General features: G+C 46.1%; 1 protein-coding gene across 1 annotated transcript; it reads left to right on the top strand.

The window, feature by feature from the left end:
• Positions 1–3,800: 3,800 nt before the first annotated feature.
• On the top strand, positions 3,801–23,646 carry grm1b (glutamate receptor, metabotropic 1b; the record flags this gene model as incomplete). Its single annotated transcript, XM_084481679.1, has 9 exons — positions 3,801–4,509; positions 6,657–6,906; positions 12,046–12,281; positions 16,766–17,012; positions 18,535–18,703; positions 19,067–19,193; positions 21,294–22,221; positions 22,731–23,371; positions 23,423–23,646. The coding sequence occupies 9 exons, from the start codon at positions 3,801–3,803 to the stop codon at positions 23,644–23,646; spliced, it is 3,531 nt and encodes a 1,176-aa protein (XP_084337805.1).
• Between the last annotated feature and the right edge of the window lie 2,714 nt (positions 23,647–26,360).

Genomic DNA, 26,360 nt, shown 5'->3' with positions numbered 1-26,360 from the left:
CCGCTAAAAAAAAAAGAAATTTGGGTGGCTTGGTAAGATACATATGTCAGTATTTGTAATTACATTTATAGAATTCTAAACCAAAAAAATATATACATATAATCAATGCCTCTATGTTGAATAACTGTAGACATATACATGTGCCAAATGGCTCTGCCAGATTTGTCATTCAACAACATAGAGAAGATAGGAGGTCTGGAGACCTTCTATCGAATCTGGAAGATCTGACTTTTTACAACAATAGGATCTCCTGCATCGAGAACATGGACACACTCAAGATTCTCACCTTCTCACCAAAGAACATCATCTTTCATGTGATGCCTGCATGTTTATAGCCCTTCTTGAGATTATGGGATTAAACAATCAAACGTGGCCTAGGTTGTTTATACATATACATATTGATTCCCCAGGCTATCTGAGAAGGTTTAAGAACCTGCATACCCTCAACCTGGCTGGAAACCTCTTGCTCAAGAAGCGAACTACAAACTCTTCATCGCTGCTTACCATTCAGATGTAGCGTATCTGGATTACAGGTGACTCAATGGAGAAACTGTATTAGTAAATGTTGTATGGCCAATTGTACCTTTTCTGAGGCGCTTAGAAAAGGTTAATATATCATAAAGCACAAGTGGTATCAGTATCACCAACATGGCAACCGTTGATGAATGCAAAAATCCATATGAACGGAAATTGTTCTGAAATGTTAACACTTCTCTGGCGTAATTTCTGTCTTTGATTTTGAAAAGTTTGACATGAAATAACAATGTTTTTCTGTAAATACACCTGTTTATGGGCACAGTATTCAGTTTAAGGATTCATTTCACATAGGGGTGTAGTAGGTCATAACTATTAAAATGTAAAAACATTTACTTTCAATGTGTTGAATATTGTTATTAATAATTTTGGTACACCTGTTCTTCTGTCTCCATACATGTCTCTTTATCATAATGCTCTGTTGGGCTTCTCTATACATGGTCAATTTAAAATGACAGCGGTTGCAGGTGCAGACCAAGTCTCCAAAAAGTAAAGGAGCTGTTCGGTGACAGGGGGCGCCATAACTTATAAATCAAACAAAAAAACAATCAGTCCCATTGTTCAGTCAATCGCAAGTCCACTTCAAAGCAGCCCAAGGACTTGTAACTTGGCATGCTCACTCACTAGCCTCTGTGGCATGTGGTGACATGTCTAGTTTCAGAATGTAGCCTTGCTACAAGTGAGCTTCCAACAATCCACACACAAGGATACCTGAGGGGTGTTCCACAAAGCCGGTTTTATCACTTACCCAGCTAAGTTAACCCAGGGTTAGCGGCAACCCTAGGTTTTCCGTTCCAAAATGAACACGGTATGTAAGTTGCTATAGAAACATATGCTCTCAATCAAACCTGAGGGGTGTTCCACAAAGCCGGTTTTATCACTTACCCAGCTAAGTTAACCCAGGGTTAGCGGCAACCCTAGGTTTTCCGTTCCAAAATGACCACGGCATGTAAGTTGCTATGGAAACATATGCTCTCAATCAAACCTGGTCAGCATGCTTGTGGAATATTGTTGGTGCAACCACACACATTTTCTGAAGAAAATGCTTGTGCACCGACATGTCTAGTGTAACTTGCCAGCCTATAAAAATCCCCACAACCCCTAGGTCTTCTCCTTCATACTGGCCCCGACAGAACACACAAGCTGGCCCTCACGAACAATACAGTACATGGCCTGACTTAACGTGATTATAGTGACTCATATCTAAAAAACAGCATCATGTCAGAAAGGGACATCATGGTTGCTCTGTGGTAAACGATCGAGTTCAGAGAGCTCCACCAATCAAATACGTCGTGTTACACTTTAGGACTGTGGGTAGTGTAGTGCTTTTAAATGACATCGCGAATCGCGAATAAAACAAACAGTTTTTTCTCAAAACTTTTCTTTAACTTGTGGCTTCTACGGGAGCATATACCATCGTTTCACAATCTCGTGGGTTGTTGTAAGTATACTTTGGATGGTTAGACATTATGGCTAATCATCAAAACCACTCCCGGGACCACACTGTTTTTATTTTATTTTATTATGCATTAACAAAGTACAAAACTCTCGTAGGGAAAGAAAACATACTTCCATCAGGTACAAAACAAATGTCATTCTGGATGAAAAGAAGCGTCACAAAAAAAAAAAAAAAAAAAAAAAAAAAAAAACGGGACCACCACACTGTTGCGCTCTGTTGCTTTTTTGTCGCTCTGGCGCAATAGCGGTTCCACACCACGTGGGGGCGGCCGTGCGCTTAAACCTGAGGTTCACTCCACGTGTTAGTGAGGCGGTGAAACTAGCAAAAATAAGTTCACCAACTCTGATCTGAAGGGACTTATTCAACCAAGTTTTGACATCATAACTTATCAAGATAAGTTATGATGTAATTTAGTCAATGTTGTTTAGGCGTTCTATCCAAAACTATGGCTCAAAACACGACCAAAAACGAGCCCTTTGGAGCAGGGTTTCTAACGGTTTCAAGGGAGACGAGGGGTTCAGTGAACGTCTAAAACAAGAACGATGTGAGCCTACACTGGGTCATCAGGAACACTGCAGTCACTGTGACCTGTTTTAGGACTGCAGTGAGGAAGTAAGGATGATCAACATAGAGAGGGAAGGAGGGAGGCAGAGAGACAGCGAGAGATAGAGCGAGAGGGAGGGGGGGGGAGGCAGAGAGAGAGGGAAAGAGAGATAAGGAGGGAGGCAGAGAGAGAGATAGAGATACAGAGAGAGGGGAGAGAGATGAGAGAGAGAGGGAGGGAGAGAGCGAGAGGGCTGCTCCATCGCAGAGGCTGTGGTCCAGCCTCATCGGAGGAGCGGTGCATCACGGAGCTGGTTGCAGGTAAGTTAGGAATGCCAATGAGATGTTGTTGTTTTTTTGCAGACACAGGTCATGACTTGAATGAAATCAGCCACCGCATGCCTATTCGAACGAATATCATGGCGAATCACTGCCAGTGTTTATTGGGCTACTTTGTTTGAATATACACATTCGAGCGACATGCTTGCGAGCCGTCTATCTCAGTGATCATGTTTTTTAGCGGCGATTAAGTTGCTGCCCGTCAGCCGCCAGCTGTCAACCGCCCGTCAACAGTACGATGCACTATGAAGACATTTCACTCCTTCCACGCGGATTGACTGTGTCTTCTTACACAGTGGCCTGTTACACTACGCCTTGAGAACGTGTAGCCTAGTTATCGGTGGTCTGCTTGTGATGCCCTAACTTTAAACTGGGGGCGATGCATTCGCTGTCCGTGGTGCTGAAGCAGTAAAGGCAGCATACACAACACTGGGCGAATTCCTTTGCATGGTTTGGATTCACGTTAGAACGTGGATTTTAGTTTTTTCCCACAAAAAATCTTCAGACATGATAGCCAAATTGATGTTTCTTTAAGGCTGTGTGAGGATTTAATTTTTGCAATTGAATGTTCTGGTTTGTTTCTCAAAATTCATCTGTTGAACACCTTCCTTCTATTTCTGCCATCGAGAAGAACACTCTGCTGCTTGCCATCATTCCATAGGCTGTACCGTGATATTTGAATCTAAACAGAGAATTGTGTACATTTATTTATTTGTGCTGTAAGTAACAAAATGTCTAATCCACTTGAGACGGGAATGAACCCAGCCTGTCTCCCTCCCACAGAAGGACACCTCTAAGGGCCTCACAGTATAGGGATGACCATTGGGTCCACCGCTTCCTAGGGACGAGACCAGTCCATGGATCCCTACTCCCGCCCAGTGGACATGATTCTCCTGCCGTCTACGCGCATCGCACACTGTGGAATATGACTCTCCCGACGGCCCTCTGCGCCCTGTACCTCCCCGTCCTCCTGGTGGCGGCGGCCGTCTCGTCCCACAGCCACGCCAAGCGGTCGCTGGTGCCGCGCGCCGCCACGCGCCTCGTGGCCCGCATGGACGGCGACGTAATCATCGGGGCCCTCTTCTCCGTGCACCACCAGCCCTCCGCCGAGAAGGTGGCCGAGCGGAAGTGCGGCGAGATCCGCGAGCAGTACGGCATCCAGCGGGTGGAGGCCATGTTCCACGCGCTGGACCGCATCAACGCCGACCCCGACCTGCTGCCCAACATCACGCTGGGCTGCGAGATCCGCGACTCCTGCTGGCACTCGTCGGTGGCCCTGGAGCAGAGCATCGAGTTCATCCGCGACTCGCTCATCTCCATCCGCGATGACAAGGACGGCGCCCGCTGGTGCGCGGACGGCGTGCCGCACAGCCAGCCGCCGCCCTCCACCAAGAAGCCCATCGCCGGGGTGATCGGGCCGGGCTCCAGCTCCGTGGCCATCCAGGTGCAGAACCTGCTGCAGCTCTTCAACATCCCTCAGATCGCCTACTCGGCCACCAGCATCGACCTCAGCGACAAGACGCTGTTCAAATACTTCCTGCGCGTGGTGCCGTCGGACACTCTGCAGGCCCGCGCCATCCTGGACATCGTCAAGCGCTACAACTGGACCTATGTGTCGGCCGTGCACACCGAGGGTGAGTCCATGGGTCGAGCGCACACGCGTTGTAGGCGGAAGTGGTAAGTGGAGAAGACTCTTTTCCAGTGAGGTGCATTAGCTGTGAAAGGGCCTCACGCTGTAGAGCTATGAGGAATAAATCAGCCCTGCACGTCGTTTTCAAGTCATGTTTAGACCTTCACCACATTGATGTTCCTCACACTGTCCAAGGGCTTCCCAGTAAGGGTAAGACGGCATAGGTATGGATATAGAGGGAGACAGAGTAAATCATAATAATGGGTCATTGCATTAATTAGTGCTTTTCAAGATCCCCAAAGCACTTTACATACTTGAGTGTTTTGTGTTTGTGAGGGGTTTCAAACCTCATTACTACCAGTGTGTAGCACCCACTTGGGTGATGCGTGGCAGCCAGTAGGTTCTGCACCCTGTTTTCAAGTCAAAAGTGGCATGTTTGATGGCAGCCCTAAGCTCTTGAAAATGGAAGGCATGGCAGGAGAGATAGAGGGGCAAAAGAAAAATGTACAAGTAGGAGTTCCTCAAATCCATTTCCATGGGTTTCTTCAAAATGCTTCATTTTGGCCAATAGATATATTATTATAGATTATTTGGCCTGGTTCATATGCATGTGTAAAGTTTTGAGGTCATTCTCAAAATGATGATTCTCTCATTTGTTAGTGCAGTTGAAAGTGTTTGATTTGAAAAGCGAGAGAACGAGAGAGAGAGTGAGAGAGTGGGGATAGAGAGAGAGAGAGAGAAGAGAAGGTTATTTGGTGTTTTCCTTGTGTACGTCAATGGGAAGAGAATCAATAATGATGATACTTTTATCTTCCTACCATACATCTGTGACTGCAGCTTATAAAAGATGGAGGCAAGGTTTGGGTAACTAAGATCTGTACCCATGGAGACAGTCCATGCATGAGTGACCTCATAACCTTCTGTTTCGACACCACCAGAAGCCCAAACCCCCAAGCAATTTCCTTTCCTTTAATTTCCTTGTTTTGGGGTCACAGAGAAAGAAGGAACCTAGGGGTAACTACTGTACAGGTCTGAATGATACACATCTATTCCGGCACTAGGTTTCTAGTTTGAGTTAAGGTTGCGTCAATGTGTTTCAGTGCTGTGAGGTCAATGAGAAAGTTATTCTCAGGAGGCTAAACATTTACAGTCCAATATATAACTCCATAAGAAATGGACTATAATCACAGTGGAAAACACAAACAGGTAAAGGTCAATACGTCGGGAACATTATGCTACCATTCATATAAACTGGAACACGTTATCTACCAGTGTAGTGTTCAGTAAACACAAGCTGTTCATCATAATAACAAAATGAAACTCTCTAAACAAATAATGAAGCCGGAGACAAAATGTATAATTTCAACCTTATCCTCTATATAAAATATAACATATAATATCACATATATACATTACATTACAGCTTCCTTCTCCCCCTCAGCTGAAGCCTCTACTTCCTCTTCCTCCCCCTTAGTTGAAGCCTCTACTTCCTGTTCCTCCCCGTCAGCTGAAGCCTCTACTTCCTGTTCCTCCCCCTCAGCTGAAGCCTCTACTTCCTGTTCCTCCCCCTCAGCTGAAGCCTCTACTTCCTGTTCCTCCCCCTCAGCTGAAGCCTCTACTTCCTGTTCCTCCCCCTTAGCTGAAGCCTCTACTTCCTGTTCCTCCCTCTCAGCTGAATCCTCTACTTCCTGTTCCTCCCCCTCAGCTGAAGGCTCTACTTCCTCTTCCTCCCCCTTAGCTGAAGCCTCTACTTCCTGTTCCTCCCCCTCAGCTGAAAGCCTCTACTTCTTGTTCCTCCCCCTCAGCTGAAGCCTCTACTTCCTGTTCCTCCCCCTCAGCTGAAAGCCTCTACTTCCTGTTCCTCCCCCTCAGCTGAAGCCTCTACTTCCTGTTCCTCCCCCTCAGCTGAAAGCCTCTACTTCCTGTTCCTCCCCCTCAGCTGAAAGCCTCTACTTCCTGGTCCTCCCCCTTAGTAGAAGCCTCTACTTCCTGTTCCTCCCCCTTAGCTGAAGCCTCTACTTCCTGTTCCTCCCCCTCAGCTGAAAGCCTCTACTTCCTCTTCCTCCCCCTCAGCTGAAAGCCTCTACTTCCTGTTCCTCCCCCTCAGCTGAAAGCCTCTACTTCCCGTCTCTCCCCCCCCCCCCCCGGCAGGAAACTACGGCGAGAGCGGCATGGACGCCTTCAAGGAGCTGGCGGCGCAGGAGGGGCTGTGCATCGCCCACTCGGACAAGATCTACAGCAACGCCGGCGAGCGCCACTTCGACCGGCTGCTGAGGAAGCTGCGCGAGCGGCTGCCGAAGGCCCGCGTGGTGGTGTGCTTCTGCGAGGGCATGACGGTGCGCGGCCTGCTGATGGCCATGAGGCGGCTGGGCGTGGCCGGCGAGTTCCTCCTGATTGGCAGGTGGGGTTTTTTTTTCTTTCGTTTGTTTGTTGTTTGTTGATTGGTTCGTTCCTTTAACTTGTGTGTTGGTTTTTGGTTTAGACGATTTAGAAGATTTGTGTTCGCCCCCCCGCGCGGCGTGCGACGGGACGTCGTTTAAGCTCAGGTCTTCCCATTGGTCACCTGTAGGGGCTTGAGTTGTAGGTGCAGGCGGAGCTGTTTCATCTTCAGACCAGAGTTACTGTAGTCTGAGATGGTTCCAACGGTGGTGGGGGCAACAGTGGACCAGAATGAAACAATTTATTGAGAATGATTCCCCCGATGGATTGACTGATGCATGGGTGTGTCTTATTCTTGAGAAACTTTCGAGTTCAGGTTGATTTTAATGGAGCAAACGGCTGCAGTAGAAAAGTTGAGTAGTGCAGTTTTAAGACTTAATAGACAATAACGATGTGATGTTCGCTCACCATCCAAATCCCACATGAATAAGCAATGTGACACATCGGACTCACTCCTTAAAGACCACTCCTTAAAAAGGCATCCTCATGGGATGTAATCCCAACTCGGTGGCAGTCACCGATCTAAATGTTCCTGTCCTCCCAATGTCCCCGACCCTGAGCCAGTGACGGCTCTGAACCTCCTCCCCCCCAGCTCCCTGAGCCCAGCTCATCTCTTGGCCACACAGCTCTGTGACGGAGTGTCATGGCGTCCTCCACAAGGTCTACAGGCGCTCAGCAAGGAGACTGCAGCACTCCCTGGGTTGTCTTCTTCCCCTCTCCGTGGGACTGTGTTGTTCCACGCGAGGCAGAGGGTGATGCTGTGGTGTTCAGCGGTGGTGGGGATGGTGGTGTCATGAATTATGCATGGCCCGCACACACTGATCTCCCCCTCTGCCTGTCAGATCACAGCCAGCGAGGGCTAACACGGGGACGGCTCCTCTGGTGTGAGAGCGGGAAGGCGTGAGCTACGAAAAGCGCCGACACCTTGAGGGACGCGACCCAGACAGCTCCTCTCCGTAGCAGATCAGTTCTATCCGAGGCCTCCTGGGTCTTGTTTACATTACACTACATTTATTTTGTCCAAAGCGACTAACAATGAGTGCAATCAACCGTGAAGATGTAACCGGAGAAAGTGAAGAATCATTCGAGTGCATCAGACATTGATGGCTATGTTTGTGTTTTTTGTCTGGTTATTTTAAAGGCCCAATCTTGGCGAGGCTGATTAAGATATACAATACGATAGATGTGAGACAAACGATGATGGATTAGTCCTTTATAAATTTGAGACAGGACATTGGGGGTGTCACAGCAAAAAGTACAGGACAGTAATAGACATGAGGAAGAGATGAGCAAAAAATATCCCTAAAATGAGGAGAAATGCAAGAAGACATGAGGAGCTCAAAAAGTAATGAACTACACTCATATTAATATAAATTAATAAATATGAAGTGATCAAAATATAAAGGTTATAGCAATAAATCTAAAATAGTATTTGGTCGATTGTGAGTGAAGCGTTTTGATGAGACGAATGAACTGCTCTATGAGACGAGTGTGTCTCATAGAGCACAACACTGGAGAGGTGATTTATTTTTGTTAAAGGCTTCGATAGGACAGAGCCTGGAACAATTTTTAATGACCGCCACAACAACTCCATCTTCCTCCCCACATTTCACAGTTGGAGGCATTTGTTCATCATACCGTATGGTTATTAATAACCACCGCGAGTATGAATAATACATCTCGTTCACAATGCTTTATGAGAGCCAGAGAAAGAGAAGTAGAAAAAATAACTGAGTAGCCATAGTCCCAAATAAAAATAAAAAAGGTGAAGTGATCATTCTCTCTCTTTCTTTCTTTCCTGTGTAAACCGTGTGCCAGCGTTGTGGGGCTCTGTGAGACGCCGCAGTTTGTACTTACACTTTGTTTCTGGGTCAAGGACTGCTGGGAGGAAAAAAAGAAGGCAAGCCTTTTTTCTAGAGCATTGCGGAAACATAGCATGCACACGTGCTTGTGCTCACGCCTGTCCAGAAGCCAGAGTTACTGGTCATCGGCCCTACATCCACCCCCCCAACTTGGCCATGCATCCACCCCTCCACTTGGCCATACATCCCCCCCCCCCCCCCCCCCCCCCCCCGCCACTTGGCCATACATCCACCCCTCCATTTGGCCATACATACACCTTCGTCTCCAGCCCTCTGAAGACTGGAGTATAAAAACACAGACCGTGTCGGTCTTAACCCACAGCTGTGATTATAGGAAATATGCCGTAGTGACCAAGGGTTCGATTCCCGTCTGTTGTCTTATATGCTATGGATCGTACCCCCTCTTTCTGGCAACCCATGTTCCCTGTCCCTGTTCACTGTCTTGTCCATGAAGGCACAACGGCCCATGAAGACCCGTCCTGTCCATGTGTAGCTCTGCGTGGCTGTGGTTGTGTGTGATTGGTGGTACTGCCCATGTTTGCTGACATGCCGTTGGCGTGGGGTTGTTGGCAGGGGTTGAGTTGGAGGGACGGGGCAGGACTCTGCAGAGCACCAGATGGCTTGCTGCCTTTGAGGCCGGCCCAGGAGACCCAGGGTCAACCAGTTCTTGAAAAAACAAACAGCAGATTGAAATAATGCCAACCAGAGATGTCCCAATGATCGAATTCCCTCAGGGGTAAAATGTTCTTTGTTCGTTGGGTACAAATATCAACATTCACTGTTGGTATACACCATGTTTTCTCTCCTAAATTGTGCAGAAAGACAGGAGACAGTATTAATCTGCTGTTTGGTGTCAGTGTTGTGGTCCTCAAGGAGGTTTTTTTGGTTTTGATGATGAGTTATCTCTCCATTATCTCACTCTTAGAATGAAAGGGACACTCTGCAGCTATTATTAGCTGCTTTCACATATGGACGTACAACCGTCTATTCTCCCGACGGGCCTTATATGTGAATGACATATCCTGCCGTTGGACCTCCTGAAAAAAGACTACCCCTCAGGTAGTATTTTAGCCGGCGGAAATGTTAATTACCTTATATGTGAGCAGTAATGAGCAGTAGAATGTCGGCATTTCAGACCAGTTGAGTGGGCGTGTTGATGACGCTTCGGTCTACGTTTGCGTGTCATTGAGTGGCACCCGCACCCTAATCGATAATCAGCCTGTTGCCTTTTGTTCGCTGAATGGCTTAAAAAATATTTAAATGTGGCACTGCTTTTCAGAGTCATTCGTGGTGAACGCTAAATGATAGGTCTTATCGTAACCCTCAGAGTACACATCATACAATAAATTACATTACATGAGTTCACAGCTGCACGCCTATATAGAATTACTTTTATAATTATTTTATTTTTATGTTACACCTTTCCTGCTGTCGGCTCCCAGACCGTAGTCGAGGAGCACAGGGGAGACGTTCCCTCCAGCGCTGTTGGATGTTCTCTTGGGGGTAACGGCAGTGGGTCTGCTTATAGGTTTGAATATGGTTGGAAGGAAGCGCCCACCGATTCTTGACAGGCTGGGTACTTTATTCTCAGTTTGACTAACTTTACAGTAGGGCCTACACGTTTGCACAGACACAACCAGACTTGTTCATTACTTCACTAAACTGACACACGCTACCGCTCGTTCGCCTCGCTCATCCACTCACTCACACACACACACTGCCATTTTCGCGCACACACATGCGCTAACTCTCAACAATTATTAGTTAGCTAATAGTTAAACAACAGTTAGCTGAACATTATAGGGTCCCGTCCTTCCACTCTGTTTTCTCAGTTAAACACAGAAATCAACTACATTTGTCCCAGTGTTTGTTAGATGTGAAATGAAGCCAAAAAAGACGCTCTCTTCCTCCGGCAACGCAGTCGTTTGCGAAGCCTTTCTTGTTCGTCGTTTCTTCTATTTGTCTCTAACTCATGATAGTCTTTCATCGATCGATGCGGATGTTGTGGATGCAACGGAATATATGATGCATCGCTGCAGCAACATTTAAGATGATCGCGATGAGTTCTGCCCGTTCTACCTCCATGCTGTCTGTGGTCAAACCAAAACAAACCTCGACCCTACGTCATATCCCGCCCCTTGCAAGCCCGCCCCCCTAAACCAGCCGGAGATTCTACTGATGACTGAGCGACACTGATGTCCGCATATCGGGCATCAAGTGTGAATCAGTGTGAATGACCCTCACGATCAAACCTCCTGATCCACAAATGCGGAGAAAAGACAGAGGACATATGTGAAAACGGCTATTAACTATTATTTTAGAATCAAAATCACAAAGATTGATTTATTAATTCATTAATTCATTAATTTATTGACTATTATTGATATGTTTTGCCAGGTAAATTTTCAGTTTTCTATTCCATGACATGAATGTGTCATGTTGTATTTTTGGTAAAATAGAGAAAATATTAACAATGTACAAAAAATATTTTTCTACTGTACGTTTAATCAATAAACAAATGCATCAAATAAACAATATAAATCGAGAAAAAAATAAAAATAAAACCTAAGGTGTTAAATAAAGATATGCTTGTGTGCAAATGGAAAAATGGCTCTGGACACAGTTCATGTTATCTCACAGTATCTATCCATTTCCCTCAATGCTTTGTCTGTTTCTCTGTCTACAACCCACTTGAACAACAGATCTTCACACAGTCTGTAACGCCACAGGCCCAAAACCTGCCATCTCTCGCCGGACATCTCATTGCATCTGTGGTTTTGGTGAACTTCTTTAGAGCATTCCGTGCCCTGTAAAATCAAGGCGATTGCCACAAATAGAAAGAGAAAATGCTTCTGGACCTGAAGATCTTGAACCATATTTAGCCTGCATTATATGGTTACGATTTGTGGTTGAATATTGCTTTTTCTAAAAGCCTATTATTATATTTTTCTAACGTGAATTTAAATTGTTGGGCCAGTTCTACAAGTCTTTATGAATGCCCTACAACATAATATAACAGTTAACTGCATTGGTATCGTAGGCAACAGCCGACTGTATCACCACAGACTGTAGTAACCACCAATTTGTGTCGCTCTAATCTCCATGGCAACAGCCGACCGCATCGCCTCAGACTGTAGCTATATCACTTTCTGCCCTGCTCTTGTCTCCATGACAACAGCCGACCGCATGGCCGCAGACTGTAGCAGTCACCCCGTCCTGTCCCGCCCGTGTCTCCACAGCGACGGCTGGGCCGACCGGGACGAGGTGGTGGAGGAGTACGAGCAGGAGGCGGTGGGAGGCATCACGGTGAAGCTAAAGTCGGAGGAGGTCACCTCCTTCGACGACTACTTCCTGAAGCTGCGGCTGCAGACCAACACTCGGAACCCGTGGTTCCCCGAGTTCTGGCAGTACCGCTTCCAGTGCCGCCTCCATGGGCACCCCCTGGAGAACCTCAACTACGCCAGGAACTGCTCAGGTGAATAGCACGAGTTCCTCTCAAATGATTCTGGACGACTTCCCGTGGCTTTTGTCTTACGTGTGCACGTGGGTTTGTCTTCTTGTACTACTGTTGTGACTGTGTTAAAGTGACCTGGAGACATAACTCCGTAACGTACAAACACTTAGTGAAGTTTTTAGTTTTTTTTGAACATGGGAACTCTTATTTTCTAGTCTAGTCCAACAATATTTCGTAATACGTATCTTTTTTATACTGTTCATTTGTGGGACATTCTGCTCTACAGAAGATGATCTAGGTAAAAATGAAACTCTTTTCACTTCTGCACCCGCAAGGGATGAAAGTTAATGCCTTAGCTTGTGTCGGTCGGCTAACCCTAACCCTAACCCCGACACAACGCCCATCAAGCACGTCTCCCCGCCCCAAAATAGGATTGATTTATTTGATACAATTTTACTTTCTTTATATTTTATTTTATTATTTAGTTGATTTAAACCCTAATATATTTTTTTACAAGCATAACATAACACTAGCATTTAACCGCAGGGACAGCAGGATCTCTGGTGAAACGTAAATTCTGTTTCTGATTGGCTCATATTGGCGCAGTGATATCCCTTGACACTAAAATGAACCAATCAGCAGCAGCATTTGCATAGCCTGTGTTTGGTAATGGTGTTACTGTATTGCTTGGTTGCTCTTCAAAATACTCCCCTATGTCATATATTTACGTTTTTCAAACAAACGTCATGACGCAAATTTCCAATACCAAGAATTAAAACAGGTGTAAAATTGAATGTACAAATTTATTGATGAACGTAAATATAAAAGAATGCATGCTTTGGCGATTAAAATATCATTTTAAATCAATGATTTATTTTTAAAGATACAGACCCAATGTCCTTTGTATATTTTTGTCATCTCACCACTCCTTCAGCTATCTGTTATTTATTTAACTATATTTTAATATTCAATTCTCTCTAATATTCTTCTCTACTACACAATATCAATGGGAGAAGTTATGCCAATATCTTGAGCTTTCGTCCATCCATTTGAATGACATTTTAATTTCCCCTCATAAGGAGTTGTCCTGTCCTCTTTTGCCAAAGACGTTGTTGCTGTTGTTGTTTTAATGTACTGCCATCAGTGTTGTTTTGTATGTGATTTTATGTTCTTATGTTCTTGTTTTTGTTGTGAAGAACTCCAGGATGGTGAGTGTACAGTCCCGACCTCGTCTCCCACCGCACTACCATATACACAGAGGACTACTGACATTAACTCTAACAGACCCCACCTCACTACCAGATACATAAGAGGTCCACTGACATTAACCTCACTAGGATATACACAGAGGTCCACTGACGTTAACCTCACTACCAGATACACAGAGGTCCACTGACGTTAACCTCACTACCATATACACAGAGGTCCACTGACGTTAACCTCACTACCAGATACATAAGAGGTCCACTGACATTAACCTCACTAGGATATACACAGAGGTCCACTGACGTTAACCTCACTACCATATACACAGAGGTCCACTGACACTAACCTCACTGCCATATCAAATATGAAATACCATCAACTTAATAAATGATCTACTTAATATCAGTTAACCTCATATATATAAAGCTATTGGGATGTTTTCACTTTTGGGTTTGATTCACCGTGGTGAGATCTGAGAACAATACCTTATCTACTCAATGCTATATAAGCAGTATCTGGACCTATGATTGATAAAACATACAAACAGCCCAATAACACTAATGAGGTGGTAACAAGCTCATTTTGCATGTTGGCACAGAGCAGTCAAACCACAAAAATCCAGCCTCTGACATTCTGCAGGGATTATCCCCCCCCCCCCCCCCCCCCCAATTGTGTTGCAGTCTGTGCGGCAGGAAGTGCACTGAAATAGCTGATATTTATAACGGGGTGGTCGTCAAGCTGCCTTCACTCTCTATGTGTGCCTCGCTGTAGTTGAGAGACAGTGTGTCCCAGGCTGCATGCTGCTGACAAACCATAACTCACCATGACGGAAACATCTTATCTCACCGCGTGAGGCTGTGTGTGCTCCATCATGTTTCACAGCGCTAGGATATACTCCACCCAAAAGTGCTGCAAAGTAGGTCACATCTGATGCTCAATTTCCACACTGCCAAACCCCCCCCCCTCCCCCCCTACACACCCGTTACCCCACACACCCTGTCACTGGATTAAATTGTGAACTGTTCTTTTGTACTATTAATGTACTTCTACTCTCAGATATTCTTCACCAGTACCCATTTCACCAGCACAGAAAAAATCTAAACGTAATATAAGTAATGTATGTGCATATTGTTTGGTGTAAAAATCAGCATTCAATTGTTGGTGGATACGTAGAAAGATTGTAGTTTTCAGATTTTATTAGATTTTATTAAGGTGGTTTTCAGATTCAACACATTCTTTTGACTGTGGCATTGTTTTACAATTGGTTCATAACTAATACGAAAAAAAAACTAAAAGGTCTCATATTTTCCCCCTGAAATCCTTCAAAGAACATGTACCCCCATTTGAGAAACACTGATCAAGTACACTATCTGGTACTTCTAGTTGTCATGGTAACAAGAAAAATTGCAACCCATGTGGTGGGGTACAAGCCGAATTGTACTGCCATTTTGGTTCTCCGGGTCCATTTGAAAAAGAACAGCAGCCAATTAAAAAAGGAGGGAAAACCTTTTGCTCTCCTCGGGATTGATATATAAACCTTAATCATCCCACCACTCCTTTAGCTATCTGTTATTTATTGAAATATATTTTAATCTTTAATTCATTTAGTTTCTTTTTTGCCCACTGTACTTTACAAAATCAACAGGAGCAGTTACGCCAATACCTTGAGCTTTCGTCCCATCCATTTTAATGACATTTTACTACCCCCTAAATAGGAGACCTTCTGTCCTCAAGTGTTGTATGGAGCGGTGGTAGGGCTGTGAAGGGACGGGCTCTTGTAGAACACCCATCCATATCATTAATAGTAATGATATGTGTCGTATGTCATCTACCAAGCAAGCTATTGCTTCTGCCCTGGCAATGCTCTGCTTGTCCTTTGTCCCACGCTCTCTACTCTCTCGACCGAGTGCTCCAGACGTCGGCCCACCAGGAGGAGGCTGGTGGTCACCCCCAGAACGGCGTGCGCTGTCTAGCTTGCGTTACACTGAATTGAGTTTGTGTGTGTTTGTAGACTAAGCGAAGGGCACGAGAACCAACCACTGTTTGTCTGAGGAGGGGCTGGGGGGGGGGGGAGATAAGGTCGCACAGAGAGAGATAAGGTTTGAATAAATGATACGTAGTGCTTCTTCCCTCGCTGGGACACACCCCCGGCCTCAGGGTTTCAGTGCTAGCCGGAGCCATGATGGAACAGAAACCAGTTCCATGGTGGTGGTGTTCCTCCCGAGAGAGATAGAGCGCCGTCTTTCCCGTGGAACTGGACCCGCTTCTAAAAGTGTCCAAAAGCCTTTCCCGTTTCCCGGGGTTTCAGTGATACTTAAAGGACAATTCCGGTATTTCGACATTGAGGCCCCTTTTTGGTTTGTCTAGGAATGAATGAAATAGAGTGGTTGACACCGAAATTTTGACCTTTTGGTCCTGGGGTCCTGGTCCACGTGCATTCACAAACCTGTCCTTAAAACAACCTAAACGTACGTTTTCAGAAATGTGCAACTCAACGAGTGGTTAGTGGTGTTCGTTGATGTTCCAAATCAAGTATCGTAGCGAAATACAGTTTCTGTCGTGTTTTATTTGGCATTTTGTAAATCCCATTAAAACGGAAACCGGACCAGAACCGGAAACGGGAAGGGGGGCTGCTTACATTTGGTTGTAGTCTTTTCGCTCGGTTCTCCGTCTTACCCGTAAGTCTAGAACCAAGTGAAAAGACAACCAGCCCCCCTTTCCGTTTCTGGTCAACAAGCAATGAGTCTTCCAACAGAAATCACTGGATTTACAAAATGCCAAATAAAACACGACAGAAACTGTATTTCGCTACGATACTTGATTTGGAACATCAACGAACACCACTAACCACTTGGTGAGTTGCACATTTCTGAAAACTAATGTTGAGGGTTGTTTTAAGGACAGGTTTGTGAATGCCCGTAGCCAGCCATTTTGAAGCAGGCAGGGGCAATCTAAATGAGCCAAATACCCGAGACAGGACCAATAGTCAAAATTCCGGTGTATCTCTATTTCATCCTAGACAAACCAGAAAGGGTAATCAATGTTCAAAATACCGGAATTGTCCTTTAATGTGAGGCATTTCGAACACCCTATCACTCCTCTGTAATAAAACAACGCCAAGCCCTCCCTCTGTACCATGCTGTGTACACCTCCGACTCCAGGGCCTCCTCCGTTCCTTCATCTACACCGCACCGCACCACCCACAGCGCTCCCGCTTGCATAGTGAAGGTCCAAACAGGGAAGACGTTCTCTTCATTATCACTATTCATAACACCATGATGTCACTGTTGTATCGGTAGGCTACGAGAGTCTGGAGGACAACTATGTCCAGGACAGCAAGATGGGCTTCGTCATCAACGCCATCTACGCCATGGCCCACGGCCTCCACGACATGCATCGCCGCCTGTGTCCTCGCGGCGCGGGGCTCTGCGAGGCCATGGACCCCGTGGACGGCAGCCAGTTGCTGGACGCCCTGCTCAAGATCACCTTCGCCGGCGTGTCCGGGGAGGACATCTGGTTTGACGAGAACGGAGACTCCCCCGGCAGGTACGCCAAACGTTACAACGCCGACATTTACAATGACCTTTTCAACATTACAAAGCCAACCTTTACAACGTTACAAAGCCGATCTTTACAACTTTACAATGCTGACCTTTACAACATTACAATGCTGACCTTTGCAACGTTACAAGGCTGATCCTTACAACATTATAATGCTGACCTTTACAATGTTACAAAGCCGACCTTTACAACGTTACAATGCTCGCCTTTACAACTTTACAACACTGAGTTTGACAACGTTACAAAGCCAACCTTTACAACGTTACAATGCTGAACTTTACAGGGTTACAATGCTGACCTTTATAATGTTACAACACTGACCTTTACAACATTACAACGCTGACCTTTACAACGTTACAATGCTGACCTTTACAATGTTACAAAGCCGACCTTTACAACGTTACAATGCTCGCCTTTACAACTTTACAACACTGAGTTTTACAACGTTACAAAGCCGACCTTTACAACGTTACAATGCTGAACTTTACAAGGTTACAATGCTGACCTTTACAACGTTACAACGCAACCTTTACAACGTTACAATCCTGAGCTTTACAACATTACAACGCTGACCTTTACAACGTTACAACGCTGACCTTTGCAACGTTACATCGTGACCTTTACAACGTTACAACGCTGACCTTTACAGCATTACAACACTGAGATTTACAACGTTACAACACTGACTTGACAACGTTACAAAACTGACCTTTACAACGTTACAATGCTGAACTTTACAAGGTTACAATGCTGACATTTACAATGTTACAACACCGACCTTTACAATGTTACAACGCTGACCTTTACAACATTACAATGCTGAACTTTACAACATTACAATGCTGACCTTTACAATGTTACAACGCCGACCTTTACAATATTACAATGCTGACCTTTACAATGTTACAACACTGACCTTTACAATGTTATAATGCTGACCTTTACAACTTTACAATGCTGACCTTTACAACGTTACAAAGCTGACCTTTACAATGCTGACCTTTACAAATGTACAATGCTGACCTTTACAACGTTACAATGCTGACCTTTACAACTTTACAATGCTGACCTTCGCCGAGCAAGTTTGTGAAATATAAAGTACCAAACACAACATTTAGCAGGGTAGTAGACATTTTATGAATTTATTTGTAGTGCATCATTGTTGTGCACATCTGAGCAATTGTAAAGAACAAACGACAAACAAGAGGGGAAGAAAGGGGAGGAGGAGGGTAGAGGACAAGAGAAGAGAGGAGAGGGGACGTTGAGGAGTGAGGACAGGAGAGAGGAAGAGAGAGGAGAGGGGAAGAGAGGTGGAGAGAAGAGAAGAGAGAAAGAGGGGGAGAGGATAAGAGAAGAGGAGGAGATAGGAGAGGGGAGGATGAGAGAGGAGAGGAGAGGCGGTGAGTAATACAAGGTTAAAAGATTTGTTTTGCCGAGTTCATTCCTGTCCATCATCTGCATACTAATCCACCTTTTAATCCTTTTTCTTGTTCCCCCCCTCCACCAGGTACGAGATCATGAACCTGCGGCAGGTGGACCCGGGGGTCTACGACTACATCAACGTGGGCTCGTGGCACGAGGGTCTTCTGAGCATAGACGACGATATGATCCGCATGAACCGCAGTGAGATGGTGCGCTCCGTCTGCAGCGAGCCCTGCTCCAAGGGCGACATCAAGGTACGATGCACAGGAATTGTTGCTTGAATACTCAAAGGGAAACCAAACTGGCTTGGATTAAGAAAATGAATGGTGTAGCTTATTCAGGAAAAATATCAATGAGCGAATGCAAAACGACGAATCAGAACAGCGTCAGTATGAGCCGATAGTTTCACATCAATTCATTTTTGATATTCAAACCTTAAAAGGAGAACAACATTTAGTTGAAGCTCCAACTTCTACTAGATCACTATTAGCACATACGTTCCTAGAGAGTTGAAAGGGTACTCTCAGCGTTGCATTTGGAAATATATGCACATTTTCAGGTTGGCTGCTTGTTAGCAGGTGTAGGATGAGGTCCTCCTCTGTGTGTCTGTGGGTCAGGTGATCAGGAAGGGCGAGGTGAGCTGTTGCTGGATCTGCACCGCGTGTAAAGACAACGAGTTCGTCCAGGATGAGTTCACCTGCAAGGCGTGTGACCTGGGCTGGTGGCCCAACGACGAACTAGAAGGTACAGTAACCAAAGCTATTTCTTAAGTACGCGTATCGGAATTCACTTTAAGCCGCGTTGAACAGACGTGTCTGCTAAACGAGTAAAATAGTAAAGAGAAAAGCGTGGTAAACACACCAGACTGAATCAACCAATGCACGATGCAACACTGAGTTTCGCTCCTCCTGGAGACTCAGCGTTCATACCTGAAGGCTTCAGCGAGAGTGAATGGTTCATCCGTCCCCCCTGCCCCCACCTCCCAAGTCATGACTCCTGGAAAATAAAGTCCTTCCTCCTTCCTCCTCCTCCTTCCTCCTCGACAGCGCATGTAAACGTACACCTCCTCCAGTTTGTCCCGCTGCCGATGTCGTGCTGCGGTTCACCTGACACGCCACTGCTTCCCGCCCTATTTTCTCCAAAAAGCGTTCCCATGGCACCGGAAGGCCATTCATCAACTTCGCTGCTGAGCCCCCGAGAGCAGAGCCTACTTCACGCACTCTCTGACCCACTTTCAAAAAGCCCTCAGCAGTCCTCAAAGACAAGACACTTTCTTAATAGGATTCCTCCTCCTCCTCCACTCCCAAACCCCATCCTCCGCACCCCATCGCCTCCCTCTTTCTCTTCTTCTAGTTCCGCTCCGTTTGCGATCGAGTCCATACGGGCGACCGTCGGTGTGCAGCGCATTGAGGGACTGGAAAAGTTGACGTCACTGAACCGTCCTGTCCCACTCCTCTGGAATGATAGATGAGACGGAGCTCTGGTAGCCCTTTACTTTGTAGAGGTGGTCACTGAACATATTGGGGAACTATTGAAGAACTATCCATGACCTTTTGGCTGCGTACAAAGCGGAGACATACACAGCTTCTCCCCTACTTTCTAGTGGTGATAAAGACATGCAGGGGTTCACTTTGTCCCGTCGGCCTCTCCTCGGTAGCCAGCCCTGTCCCTGGCCGACAAGCGGGGGGGTATTTTTAGTTGTGCTGGAAACCTACTTTAGGTCTTGAGGTGTTAAAACTGGATTCAGGGTTCGCAGGCTCCTGTGTATCGGAACAATTGTGGATGAATTTAGAGGAAGTGGAAGTAGCTTCTATATATATATAAAAAAAATATATATATATATATATATATATATATATATACTGCATACATAGAATATATAAATACATTTGTACAATTAAACAAATTCTTTGTTGGTTGGGACCTTACTGGTCTCAATGTTTTCTCTCATAAAATATAATGATTAATCAAGCCACTTGCTGGCTGATACTGATGCTTTAAAACTTTGATGAGCTTTGGATCACTAATGGTCTCCTCCTTTATGTCTTCTGGTTCCTCCTCCCTCTCCTATCCTATTTTCTCTTGATCTTTCATCTCCTCTATTCTATCATCGTTTCACCTTTCTTCTGTTCTGCTTTCTTCTATTTTGCGGAATTCTCTTCTCCTCTTTTTACCTCCTTCACCTTTTTACTATTTTCTTCTCTCACCTTCCTCAACTCCTCTCTTCCCCTCCTCTCCTCTCCTCTTCTCTCCCCTCTGCTCCTCTCCCCTCCCTTCCTCTCCTCTCCCCTCCTCTCCTCTCCTTCTCTCCTCCTCTACTTCTCTCCTCCCCACCTCTCCTCCTCTCCTCTCCTCCCCTCCTCCCCTCCTCTCCTCTCCTCTCCTCTCCTCTCCTTCTCTCCTCCTCTACTTCTCTCCTCCCCACCTCTCCTCCTCTCCTCCTCTCCTCTCCCCTCTGCTCCTCTCCCCTCCCTTCCTCTCCTCTCCCCTCCTCTCCTCTCCTTCTCTCCTCCTCTACTTCTCTCCTCCCCACCTCTCCTCCTCTCCTCTCCTTCTCTCCTCCTCTCCTCTCCTCTCCTCTCCTCTCCTCTCCCCACCTCTCCTCCTCTCCTCTCCTTCTCTCCTCCTCTCCTCTCTCCTCTCCTCTCCTCTCCTCTCCTCTCCTCTCCTTCTCTCCTCCTCTACTTCTCTCCTCCCCACCTCTCCTCCTCTCCTCTCCTTCTCTCCTCCTCTCCTCTCCTCTCCTCTCCTCTCCTCTCCTCTCCCCACCTCTCCTCCTCTCCTCTCCTCTCCCCTCCTCTCCTCTCCTCTCCTCTCCTATCCCCTCCTCTCCTATCCACCCAGGCTGTGAGCCCATCACGCTGCGCTACCTGGAGTGGAGCAACCCTGAGTCAGTCATCCAGGTGGTCCTATCCTGCGTGGGCATCTTGATCACCTCCTTCGTGGCGTTCATCTTCGTGCTGTACCGCGACACGCCCGTGGTCAAGTCCTCCAGCCGCGAGCTCTGCTACATCATCCTAGCGGGCATCTTCCTGGGCTACCTGTGCCCCTTCACGCTGATCGCCCGGCCCACCGTGGCCTCCTGCTACCTGCAGAGGCTCCTGGTCGGCCTGTCCGCCGCCATGTGCTACTCGGCGCTGGTCACCAAGACCAACCGCATCGCCCGCATCCTGGCGGGCAGCAAGAAGAAGATCTGCACGCGCAAGCCCCGCTTCATGAGCGCCTGGGCCCAGGTGGTGATCGCCTCGCTGCTGGTGAGCGTGCAGCTGTCCCTGGAGATCACTCTCATCATCCTGGAGCCGCCCATGCCCGTCAAGTCCTACCCCAGCATCCGCGAGGTCTTCCTCATCTGCAACACCAGCAACGTGGGCATGGTGGCTCCGCTGGGCTACAACGGCCTGCTGATCATGAGCTGCACCTACTACGCCTTCAAGACGCGCAACGTGCCGGCCAACTTCAACGAGGCCAAGTACATCGCCTTCACAATGTACACCACCTGCATCATCTGGCTGGCCTTCGTGCCCATCTACTTTGGCTCCAACTACAAGATCATCACCACGTCCTTCTCCGTCAGCCTGAGCGTCACGGTGGCGCTGGGCTGCATGTTCACCCCCAAGATGTACATCATACTGGCCAAGCCCGAGAGAAACGTGCGCAGCGCCTTCACCACCTCCGACGTGGTGCGCATGCACGTGGGCGACGGAAAGATCGCCTGCCGCAGCAACAGCTTCCTCAACATGTTCAGGAGGAAGAAGAACGCAGGAAACGGCAGGTAGGTTCTCTATGGTACTGAGGGTGTGTGTGTGTGTGTGTCTGGGTGTGTGTGTGTGTGTGTGAGATCCCCACTCAGGGACATACTTGCTAATTGGCACTCAAAGGGCAGCTGTTGGCGAGCTGTGATTCTCACTCCAAAGGGCACCTGTTGTCTTTCTGTAATTTGACGGAGACACCTGTAGTGGTGTCTCGCTAGCGGTGAATGTAGGTCATCGCTCAGACACTAACCACAAGTGGAGCACCCCTGAGTGCCCCACACACACATAATAATAATAATAATAATAATATAATAAGTGTAATTATTACAATTGAATTCAAATACATTTTGATTGTTTTGTCAATAACTATACGTGTGACTTTCACTGTAGACATGTTTATAAAAATATTTATTTTTTTAAAGGCTTCAGCTCTATACAATATATCTATTTTTCCATCAACCAGAAATGCATTTTGTCTCCACCATTCTGGGTTCCTGTGCAATAACAGCCGTCTTTATTCTGTTCATAGTTCTAATGGAAAGTCTGTGTCATGGTCTGAACCAGGTGCAAGGCATCCTCCAAAGGGGGATCACATGTGGCACAGACTGTCAGTGCATGTGAAGAGACAGGACGTATGCTCCAATCAGACGGCTGTCATCAGGCCCTTAACTAACGCCTACCATAGCGCAGGCCTGGAGCTCTCGGAGCTCAGCACTAAGACTCTGTACAACGTGGCAGAGGAGGAGGACGAGAGCCTAGAAACGCTAAGATACAACCCCCCCGATGCCCCGCCCCCCACCATGACCCCCAGCGGGCAGGCAGCCTCCGGCGTGCAGGCGGTGCCCCTCTACGCCCCCGAGCCCCTCGGCCCGCAGCCCCACCCGGGCCACCTCCCCCAGCACCTCCTCCCCCAGAACCTCCTCAGGGCCCCCGTGTGGGAGGAGGAGCCGGCGGAGGGCAGTGGCGTCCCCGTCTACCTGCAGGCCCCCCTCGGTCAGGGCTTCCCCGCGCCGGGGGGCCCGCACGGGGGGGAGCCCGCCTCTGCAGCCATGCGGGAGGAGGAGGAGGAGGAGGAGGAGGAAGAGGAGGAGGTGGACAACGAGCAGTTGGGCCTCCTGCGGGGGTACATGTACAACAATGCCCAGGTCCACGAGCAAGAGGAGGAGGGGGGTGCGGATGGGGAGGAGTATAAGTATGAGGAGGAGGAGGAGGAGGAGGAGGAGGATGAGGAGGACGACGACGAGGTGGCTCAGCTCAAACTGGCCATCGAGGCGGGGAGCTCCATGGCGCTGATGCCGCCCTCCCCGTTCCGCGACTGTGTGGCCCCCCCCAAGAGCCCCTTCCCCGACTCCCCCGTGTCCGAGTCCGTTCTGTGCACCCCCCCTAGCGTGCCGTACGCCGTCGTCATCCTCAGAGACTACAAACAGACCTCCTCCACTCTGTAACCGTGGCAACGGGGTGGCGGGGGCACCGCGGTGGCGCGCGATGCGCTGGGGCTGTTTCATTAATCATTTGTGTTGTGTTTGGATCCTGTTTAAGCCGGTCCTGGGCTGAAGGGTGTTCATTATTTTAGCGTTAGTGTACTGACACAGATACACGGGTGGAAGCTGGAATATTGGACTGTTTCTGTTCTTGATGTTACCTACGTTGTTAAAGAAATCTGCCTGTCGAAACCTATTTCTAATTACTCAAGCTTTTAACTGACTTTGTGCTTATTATAGACCGGCAAGCTAAAGGCGTCTTTGTATTTTGCGTGAACTTGATACATATTATTAGCACAGGAGTAGTAACTAGAATATTAACTTGGGTCAGTAGATGATAAAACAACAAGCAATGGAAACTTATTAGCAGTTGGTTTGTAATGCCAAACAGTTTCCAGCCACTTGAATTGGGGAAACCTTTTTGAACTTGTAATCTTACAGATAGCTAACTGTATACTTTGTAAAAAAAAAAACTTTAATTTATAAAGGGAAAAATGTCGATAACAGTGTTAGGATCTTGAAAGATCGTAATTTGTGGAGGAGAAAATGTGTAAATTTCTACGTTTTCCTGTACAGTAAATTGTGTTTAAATATATTCTATCAGTACATACTGTAGCAGCACATCTCAAAGTGCCACGTTCTTACCATCCAAGTATTATATTTCTGTTTTTTAAATGTAGCCCATTTCTAGTCTTCTAACTTTATATATTTTATAATCAGTGATCTAATAACTTGCAAGATGATTGTATACAATTATTCTAAAATACCATGTTTTGTGAATGTAAGAATTGTGAGTGACATTTAGTTATTATTATCTTGTAGTTGCATTACGACACATTTCATCAGGGTTCTAACCTGTAAGTATATTGTGTGTTTGTAATCTGTGCACTGGATACATTTTCCTCAATATTTAAACTTTAAAAGCCTCTGAATTTATGTGTTGTAGTATCATTGTATCATTTAACAAATTATTTTGATGGGCGTTGCCTTAAAGTATAAGAATTTGCCAGTGGAAACATTGTTGTAGTGAATAGATTGTTCAATTAAAATATTTTTTTTTCTTGGTGTCCTGTCTTTTATGCTGGGAAGGAAATTATAATATTATACAGGCCTATAGGGCTTTGCTTTGCAGTATGCTAGCCTAGGCCCTGTAAATATATATTTAGGACTATGAGCATATGAGTAACTACTTAGTCATAGTTTTGGTTTCGAAACAAACACAAGTGAATCAAACACAGGATGTGAAGAATTGTTGAGTGACTACCTCATAGATAGGCTACATGCTATAGTCATTGGAGACCGACACTGTAAGACTTTAATGTAAATTTCCAGCGAAATTCTGACAGTAACTTACTGTATTTAGGTTTTACAATACAATGCTGTGAAAGACGTTCAAGCAATCAGTCGAGCGGTGTTCAAAATCATTCCCTTCACTCTCACTATTCCCTATATAGTGTTTGTGATATACTGAACTATATAGGGAATGAACAAACAAGAATTCGGACACTACGCTGAACATTTCTCAACGTCATTTGCGTCAGTAAATGCGCGGGATAATAACACGACCGCATTGCATTGTGGTATACGGGAGTAACATGTAGGGAACATCGTATGTTCACTCAAATTTGGGGTATTTTATTGTCCACTATATACAGAGGCACAGCTTGTGAACAGGCAAGGCAGGCAACTGCTTGGGGCCCCCTGGCGGGCCCCTAAGCAGTGTCATCCCTATGGCATTTACCACTTGTTTGACCAAAATGATCTGCCAGACTTTGACGAACAGTTGAAGACTTTGCTTTAATCGAGCCAATCGCTACATTTATGTGCTAAAAAAAAAATTTGCACCATTGTTTCACCTGAACACGTCTGCAGTGGCAGATGAGATTTTGACAGTATAAGCTGATATTGAGCTTAAGTCCAGGGCTCATGGACAATTTGGGAACTTACTCACAAAGGAAAAGTATCCAACCATGAGGAAATGTGCTACCTCCTTGACTGCATTATTTATCTCTACTTGGTTATGCCAGCCAGCCCCTTCCCACATGATTATTACATGATCATATATCCAAATACCATTCCACCATCACTGATGGTCATTTGGAAGCCTGCTTGAGAATAGCTTCCAGGAGCTACTGTCCGGACTATGCAACCCTGGCTGACTCCATTCAGTGCAAGTCATCAGAGTATGTACTCAGTATATATAAATACATATATGTTTAGCATTATTTAATGTAGGTAGATCATTTTGACCGGGTCATTTTGAAAGTAGCTCGAAGGCCGAAAAAGTGTGGGCACCCCTGAGCTAGGGCAAGCATTTGCCCTAGCAAAGGCCAGAAAACAGCATTTGTAGTTTGTTTGCTGTTATATTAATGTTCAGAATATCATATGTAGAACCTTTAAGGGTTTTGATGAGCACTGGAATTGTAAAGTGGGTTTAATTACCTAAGAAAACTATTCAAAAGTACTCAATTGCTGTAACTAATTTGAGATAATTAATACCAAGTCACTTCACACCTCAGTTATGTGCATTTTAGACTATGTTTATATCATTTTTTTTAGTTGTAGTGTTCTATATTTGTTTTAATATAGTGCTAACAAATTAATGTGAACACTGACTTTTTTTCAGATCCCTCCCTATACATTTTCCATGTATCGAGTTTTTCTTCCATTCAGTTGTT

This window comes from Micromesistius poutassou (assembly GCF_964030765.1).
Source record: "Micromesistius poutassou genome assembly, chromosome: 17".
Lineage (NCBI taxonomy): Eukaryota > Metazoa > Chordata > Actinopteri > Gadiformes > Gadidae > Micromesistius > Micromesistius poutassou.
Note: the sequence above shows the minus strand (reverse complement) of the source record. Positions and strands in the feature narration are given on the sequence as shown.